Source organism: Lathyrus oleraceus, chromosome 3, assembly GCF_024323335.1.
Source record: "Lathyrus oleraceus cultivar Zhongwan6 chromosome 3, CAAS_Psat_ZW6_1.0, whole genome shotgun sequence".
NCBI classification, from domain to species: domain Eukaryota; kingdom Viridiplantae; phylum Streptophyta; class Magnoliopsida; order Fabales; family Fabaceae; genus Lathyrus; species Lathyrus oleraceus.
Genome location: NC_066581.1, coordinates 49,790,467 through 49,799,127, shown reverse-complemented (window position 1 = coordinate 49,799,127; position 8,661 = coordinate 49,790,467). Strand labels below are relative to the sequence as shown.

At 35.8% G+C, this 8,661-nt stretch overlaps 1 protein-coding gene, 1 long non-coding RNA gene and 1 pseudogene across 2 annotated transcripts; all 3 read right to left on the bottom strand.

Moving 5' to 3' along the window:
- Positions 1–1,443: 1,443 nt before the first annotated feature.
- Positions 1,444–2,376, bottom strand: LOC127129590 (uncharacterized). The gene has a single exon (XM_051058742.1). The coding sequence runs from the start codon at positions 2,374–2,376 to the stop codon at positions 1,444–1,446; it is 933 nt and encodes a 310-aa protein (XP_050914699.1).
- Positions 2,377–5,508: 3,132 nt separating this feature from the next.
- Positions 5,509–6,800, bottom strand: LOC127132458 (uncharacterized). Its single transcript, XR_007806719.1, has 3 exons — positions 6,713–6,800; positions 6,151–6,197; positions 5,509–5,652 (listed from the first exon to the last, which is right to left on the bottom strand). It is a non-coding gene; the product is annotated as an uncharacterized LOC127132458 (long non-coding RNA).
- On the bottom strand, positions 6,798–8,412 carry LOC127129589 (ornithine carbamoyltransferase, chloroplastic-like; annotated as a pseudogene).
- Between the last annotated feature and the right edge of the window lie 249 nt (positions 8,413–8,661).

Here is an 8,661-nt window from a genome sequence, read left to right as displayed (position 1 = left end):
GATTTTTGTCATCTCCAATTGAAATTCTGGTAAGCATATCCCGGATTTCGTACACGATGTCACGACAGCAGGGTCAGCACATTAACACACCACAAACAATATTAGGATTTAAATAAATGTATGATAGGAAATAACACAATCAGTTGTTAACCTAGTTCGGTGCAACGTTACCTACATCTGTGGGCTACCAAGCCAGGAAGGAAATCAACTATCACATAATTAGTTTGATGTCCTGAACAACCTCAGGTTTTACAGACATCTCACCTAATCTCTACCCGTTGATGTTTCTATCTAAGACACTCCTAGATATGAGACCATCTCACTTCCCTTCAACCTTACAACAACTTACAACTAAGAAACATAATCCACTCTTGCTTAAAAGCTTTTGAGGGATTGTTAGTTACAACTCAATAAACCAGGTCCAATTCAAGTATCGAGGGGCTACTCGAACGACTCACACAAAGCACAGACATGAAACCCTAATTTGGACAATATTCTGCACTTCTTTCTCCACTTCTTAGGTTTGGAACCGCTCTATAAATAGCAGTCGAAAGACACGGGCTTCAGGCTTGATATACAGAAGATCAAAGATCTCTGCACAATCTTTAGCATATTTGATCTCAATCAAATCAGATGTTTCCTAAAATGTCTTGACATCGTTATAAATAAGTCAAGACAAAATAGTCTTCTTCTTTTTATAAAACGCTAAACATAATACGTGAACTAAATCTTCATAGAATATTCAGATAAAACATTAAAGAACCCAAATCTCACAAGATACTAAAACTGGGTCACACTCCAATGTTGAAACAACACGTCAGGACATCTTTTTCAACATCTGTCAATAATACTTGTTTTTCCAAAATGCAGCCAATCAATATATATCAGACCTAACAATCTCCCCCTTTGGCAGATTTTGACTAAAATAATCTTTGCATAGACAAACAGGAATGGGGGTAAGGATCATGGAGTCAAACCAACAAGTAAACACCAGAGGCAGGCGCAGCGAACAACATGCCTTGCACTATCTCACATGAATGCCCTACCTAAGAGGAAAAATAAATTCATTTTAGACAGGTTGTCAAGGCATTGTTCATGACATCATTAATATCAGTAACTCCCCTGGAGTAGCAAATGTGCTCCCCCGAGTAGAAGATCCAGGGGAAGAGTTACCCCAAGAGTTACTCCCCCTCCATACATGCTCCCCCTCAAAGAGAAAGTAAAAACATAATGCATACATAACCACATACATAACTACTCCCCCTTTTTAGCCATAAAGTTGACAAAAATTCACCAAAACAACAAAGTTAGCAGTACACAACCAAGAGAGTTTACAATCCAAACATAACCAAGAGCACTTTTAAAGTGTAACAAAAATATTCAGGGGACATCCCACAAAATAAAAACATAAGCTTAAGCAACATACAAATGAACCAGAGTGCTTCAGTCCTCATCATTACTGGTAGCATCTTCATCACCACTTGAATCAGACCCATCTTCATTTTCCTCTTCTTCATCTGTTCCATTACCTTTCAAACTTTCTTCTTCTTCAGACAAGGCCTTTATCAATATTTCAATCTTGCTTTTCCTTTCAGTACAACTTTTGATAGTTTCATCGAAAGTCTTGTAGGTATCTTTTAGCTCAGCAAGGATGCATGTTCTATTAGTAGGCATGGAAGGTGTCTGCCCATATGTCATTACAATATCTGGAACATGTTTCCCAGTAAACAATCTATAATGTAATGAGAGAGTATGTTCCCTTTTGCAGATATTGTCAGAACTGATTAAGATACTTGGGTGTTGACTCGGGATAACACCACAGATCAAGGAGGGAAAATCTATTGGAATCTTCACAGCATAAGAGGCAACATGCTCCATAGTTTGATCAAAGACATATGATCCAAAGTTAAAACTTGACTTGGTCCCAACAATATAAATAAACTTACATAGTCCTGTAGCAATGTTGGAAGTGTGATTGGTTGGAACCCAATTAGCAGCTCCAATTCTGTGGAGAATAGCATACTTCACACTCAAGGCACTTGCGGATAGTTTCCCTTTCGATGGCCATTCTTTCACTTGTTTAGCAGTAATCTCTTTGCAGATGACATTGTCAGAGACTTCTATTTCAGCCTGTTCTTCTTCATTTATGCCCAAGAACCTGTTGAATATTTCAGGATAAAAATCCACACATCTTCCTCTGACATACACTTTCCTAAACTCCTTGCTCCTCTTGTTGTCACATTCCTTAGATATGTTCACAATAAATTCTTTAACAAGCATTTCATAGCACTTGCCAAAACCAGTAACATTTTTCATTAATCCAGCTTCTTGAATCAGACTCATCACCTTTTTGCATTCAAAAGCATCTTTCCTCATTTCCCTTTCCAGAGCTAATCTTTTTTGATAAAAAAATTCCATTTTTCAACATTCTCCACAGAGAGAAAGGAAATTTGTCAATTGGAACTTCAAGAATATTTGCTGGAATCTTCTTCCCAGAGGCTTGTTTTTTGGAAGTAGTGATGATGTCCTGAACATTGTGTTCGGCATCATGGTCAGATTCACTAGACTCTGAAGGAACTTCCTTCCTCTTCAGGGATTTCTTCTTAGACATAGGGGTAACAACCTTGCTCCATCTTTTTGTAGGACCATGTAAGACCCCAATTTTGACCCTAAGATCCCTCATGACATCATAACATTGCATTTGCATAGCCTCAAGGATCATGAGCATCTTGGTTCCCTTTGCCTTTGGGTGGGACTCCTTGTGATTGATTTGAGATCACCAAGCATGCTTGAATTATACATCATTGTTTCTCTTACTTTTGTTTACTAAAAAAATAAAAAATAAAAATAATAAAAATAATAATAATAATAATAATAAAACGAAAAGAAAAAAAAACGAAAAAAAAAATAATAAATAAATAGATAAAACAAAAAATTTTGGACTTGGGCCTCTCTCATTTGAGCCCACAGGTCCACAAAAACCAGGTTATAAATTCAGAGTTTCAGTGAAACAAAAGGACATTCCATTCCTATTACTCTGGCAGGAAAAAGAAAGTGAGAGAAGAGCTAACAGAGTTCAGAGCAACCTCCAGAGGCTGAAGGGAACTCATCGGCAAAGAACCAATTCCCTCTCATATAAACCCTCAGATTGCTCTGCAAACCCAACGGTGCAATTCAATTTCATTCGATCTCTCCAATCAGGTTTGCCCTATATCCATCATCTTTATGCCTTCAATTTGAATTTTCTGAATATATGAGGTATTATGGGTGAATTTGATACCCTTTTGATGCATGTGTTTGACAGGAGGTTTAGGCCTCCTACCCTTGGTTGCTTTTTGTGAGCTTTTTTGTGAATTTTAATGGCATGATTCATGTGGTTACATTTTGATTTGGGGGCAACTCTTGATTACCCTATCTTGTTTCTCTAACCTGTTTGTTGAGTTTTTTTTGTGAGGGCTCACATGACTCTTGCAGAGATGGCCTGGTGTTCCACTTTATTTGTGGGATACCACCTGGAGGTTTATTCCAATTACCTGTGCTTAATGGCTTGAGATATTTGTTTGTGACTGCTTATTCCAAAGGATGGGAGCTACTTGGATCATCAATATGATCTCAAGAGGGGAACTCCTAATGTGGTTTTATTTTCTTTTCCCTTATCTCTTGTACGTTTAGGAATTTAACCCTTTTTTTTTCTTTTTTTTTCTCCCCATTCTAACCCAAGCCAAAACTTTTTGTGCAAACAATAACTTTTGTTTTCAACATTAGAAACCTAAGCCTTATGCTTTTGATTTTCAAACTTAATTTTCATAACACTTATTTTGAATTGAACCTTTTAATCCACTTTAACCATATTTTTATAAATACTTTTAATTTTTAAATATAACCCATTCAAATACTTTTTGTGGTTTCAATGGCCACCTTCTTAATCAAACCTTTTTTTTATAACCATTAGCTATTAGGTTTGAGTTATCCTTGAGGTAGATATAATACTCACCTTTATCCTTAGTGATGGACAATGAGTCTTCCATGCTTATTATAGGGTTAACCCCTCACTAGCATGTTGAAGCACTACAACAAACAAGACCTTAGACAACGCTTTTTTTAGCCTTAGACAGCGCTTTAAAGCGCTGTCTAAACCTCCGCTGCTAAAGGTTTAGACAACGCTTTTTTAAATCTTAAAAGCGCTGTCTAAGCCCCCCCCCCCCCCCTTAGACAGTGTTTTGGCCAAAAGCGCTTTATAAGACCCTCTTATTTTAAATTTTTTAGGTATACCTTAGACAGCGCTTTTGAAAAGCGCTGTCTAAGCCCCACCCCCTTAAACAGCGCTTTGGCCAAAAGCGCTTTCTAAGACCCTCCTATTTTAATTTTTTTAGGTATACCTTAGACAGCGCTTTTCAAAAAGCGCTGTCTAAGCCCCCCCCCCCCCCCTTAGACAGCGCTTTTGCCTAAAGTGCTTTCTAATCCCCCCCTTAGACAGCGCTTTTTACAAAAGCGCTGTCTAAGGTATTCGAAATTTTTTGAAGCTTTTGTTTTAAACCACATTTTTTCCAGGTTTATAAACCAGAATTTCTACCTGTTTTCAACCAGATTTTGACAGACAATTATCACATTTTATATATGCCATTTTGGCCTTTTTTTCTACCAATTTTTGGCTAACAAATATATATATATACCAATTCAAACCACACTACTCTCAGTATTCTTAAAACTCTTCCACTTTCCTTTGTATGCAGGGTACTAAAGTATTGAAGCAATTCCAATGCCTACAAAAATTGGCAAGATATCATTTTCATTGTATGGATCATTTCTCCTTTTTCCAACTGGGAGAGATAATCTCAACCTGTATGTATAATGTATAGCATGCCTCTCTCAATGTGTATGAACAAAAAATAGAATAGGCCTCTGGTTTCCATTACAATAGCAGCCAATCTGCCCAGAAGAAATAGGAAAAGAATAATGAGCAGATAGAAAAGTCTGCCCTGTATGATACCTACACTAAGCCTACACTCTATACCTGAAATTTACATAAGCGCTTGGGTAATGATCGGGAAAAAACCCATGAATCCTAAAACTGATATGCCCATCATGACAGCCAGACGTGCTTCTATCGTTGCCTCTTTTAAAAAAATCTCCAGAATTTATGGCCATGGCAAGGAGTCAGTCGAAATCTAGGACGTATGGAAGTCAGCATCATCATAGCTGGGTGGAGATAATGGTGGAATTGCAGAGGGAATTGAATCATCTATAACCTCCAAGATTCTTCTTGCAATTGTTTGGGATACTCCACCAGCGTCAATTTTTCTAGAAGATATCATTTCTGATCTGTCATTCCTAGTTGAATTGCTACTCTCAACAGACTTTAAAAATTTGTCTTTTGATGTTGTTGTCTGAGCAGCTTTCGCAATCACCGAGCTAAAAACACCAGATTCTCTCAAAATTTGCATAATGACCTGCAAAAGCAATGTTTTGGAAGAAAAGTTTGGACGTTCTCTAAGAACTGTAAGGTAACAGTATAAATCGCTTGAGTAGAAACCAGAAAGGAAATTTGAGAAAATGAATCTTACCATGGGAGCATAAATGCGAGATAAGATGCCTTTTCTAATAAGTTTCATCGTTAGTGCTTTGTCTGTCCACACAATGTGTTCACGGTACCTAAATAGAAAAAAAATGTGACTTGAAGACAAATTGATATACAAGTTGAGGCTGCTTTTATGTTAAAAACTATCACGTGATTTTAGGATAGACTACGAGCCATAAAATTTAATATGTTTGAGATGTTCATTTCTAGTCTTCATCTATGTATCTAATATTATTTTCTATTTATATTGTAAGATATTAATGTTCCAACAGAATCTTTATTTCAGGAGCCAAATCCACCAAATTCTCACTTCACACAACCTGAGCTCCTCGACATAGATTTACTATTCATTCCCACATAGTTCATGATTTAAATTACAAATAAGAGACTATTTAAATAATTCCATACAGTATAAGACTATGAATAACTATATGGACAAGTGAAAATGTCAATTACTGACATATATGAAACAAAAAGTTTAACTGCTTATTTCAAACCCCTCCCAGGAAAACAATATAGCATTAGTTTAAGTAAAAAATTTGAAGTAATTATTTTCATATTCCTAAACTTACCATTGAAGCATTTCTTCCTCCGTAGCAGTTGAAGCAATTATGAACGCCTACATCAGACACAGAACAGAGTAGTCAGATTATAAATATATACCTGGGTGCAATTTAAAACTTCCTTGTCCCCCACCCCACTCAACAAACAATCAAAAAATGTACACTTGCGCAACTTCACAGCCGAATATGCTAGAAAGTAAAGAACAACTCAATGAATAAAACACCATTTATTTTAGGTTAGACATCAAGGGAAAAAGAGGCAATATTGTTTAATGAAATAGTAAACCAGGAACAACTAATTCTAAATTACAATGTTAAGAAATGAAAAATATTCTGAGGTAATGTCATATAACCAACCATGCACAGAAAATAACAAAACAAAACATAGCCTGAGTGCAGGGGCTTAAACAAACATCAAGATGCAAAAAATGATGATGGATATAAAAGTATTTGAAAAAGAAGAACGTAATTGCAGATAATAATGTACTCAATACACTTCAAGAAGTTAGTAGTAATTATGTTAACTAAAACTAGAAAATAGGAGAGCATGTAATGGGAAACTATAACTTACAGCTCTGTCAAAGTCTAACATGAAACATCTTTTTACATCATCTTTTGTAGGCTTGCAGCCACACCGATCACGTCTTGAAGTCAAATCAAAAAATTTGTGTGTAAGTGTAATGCAGAACAGCAGCTTCTTCCAACTTGATCTCACTGTTAAAGGATTTGGTAACAATTAGAGTAAAATATGTACAGAAAAAAAAATGCATTCTTCACTATTAATATTATATTATGGATTTAAACATTTTACTTATAATGGTATGGAATTAAACTAACATTAATTAGTTAGAAAATACATAAGTTGTTTAATTAATAAAACAAAGTAGACCGGATTTACCTAATATATGTATTGACAACGTTGACGCCGATTTCTTCATGACAGGGACACTCGCATACTTTGCAAGATCAAGTATGTCCTGCAATTAATCAAAATAAAAAGAGGATAAACCAAAAGTAATTGCTTATTGACAGAAAGTCTCGCAATTTCAAAGTAGCTACTCCCATTTTGATACTAAACACACCAAAATTGTAAGATTCTGCTAGTTATCAAAATATTCTACATAGTCCTCTTGAGGTCCTATATTAGCATCACATTTAAAATCCAATACCCCACACCTAACCTATAGTACATGACAAAAATAACAAAAACCTCATACCTTTCTTCAATTATCTGTTTATGTATCATAGTTGCATATTCACTTATTTTCTCTTTCAATTTATGCATGACCTATCGATATATTCCTATCTACAACCAATGCCAATAACCCTAACAGGTGTTTAATATCAAACATTATGCATGCTTTTTTCGCAATCCGATGCATGCATAACAGATCCAAAAGGATATAGAGGATTTATATTAATAACATCTCGAGACTACAGTCTCAATTACTCTTATCCTCAAAAGCCAACATCAGACTCCTCAATAAAACATAAACAAAGCTAAGCAACTCTAAGTGAACACCAACCAGCAGCAACATACCTGATGAGAAAAAACACGGGCCATAATGATATCGTTATAGCGAGACAAAACTCGAGCAACATCACGAGTCTCCTCTCGCTTCCCCATTTGAATGTCATTGGGTCCTAAGTAAATAGCATGACCACCTAACAATGAAAAACCAGTCTCAAATGAAACCCTTGTTCGCATGGATGGCTTTGCAAATATCATCGACATTGTCTTCCCTTCAAAAGGCCGAAATGTCCTGTCCCCTGATTTCAACAATGTTTTCACCTCAATAGCTCAATCCAGTATCTTCAAAATAGTTTCCTTGTCAAAATCATCTATGTGAATAAAATCTTTCAACCCATTTCCAACTTTCGCTGTATCAGTAAGCAAAAAAAAAAATAGCCACTTGTTACTTAAATAAAATATTTAAAAAAAAATACTAAACCCTAATTTGATGAAAAGTAAATCTGAATCGGTTGATGTTGATGTTGAAGGTGAGGGAGAAGAGGATTACCGGTGAGAGTAGATTCGGCGGCGGGAGCAGAAGAGGTTCGACATGAGATTCTTCTGAGTGGTGAAGGCGACGAAGAAGAAGAAGAAGAAAGAGAAACGGAAGGGGAATGGCGGAAATTGTGAGATGAGGGAGAAAGGTAGGGTTTGTGTGATCCAACGGTGGTGAAACAGTAACAGTGGGCAGTGATGACACCCATTTTCTCTTTACTTGGGATGTTTTATTCTTAGCTTCCTCAATTACACTCCGAACACAAGAGAATAATGTTGTTTATCAATTTATACAAGCACACTATCATAGCAGGTTATTGTTCTTGTTATTGTTTTATTTTTAAAGAAAATAAGATATATACTTTTGAGGCCTTGTTTGTAGCACTTTTCTGTTTTAGATTTAAAAATATTTGAAAACCAATATTTAGGTATTGGTATTTTTATTTTGGCCTCTTCGATTTTTTTTTTTAATTTAAAGACTTTAGACAGCGCTTTATCAAAAGCGCTGACTA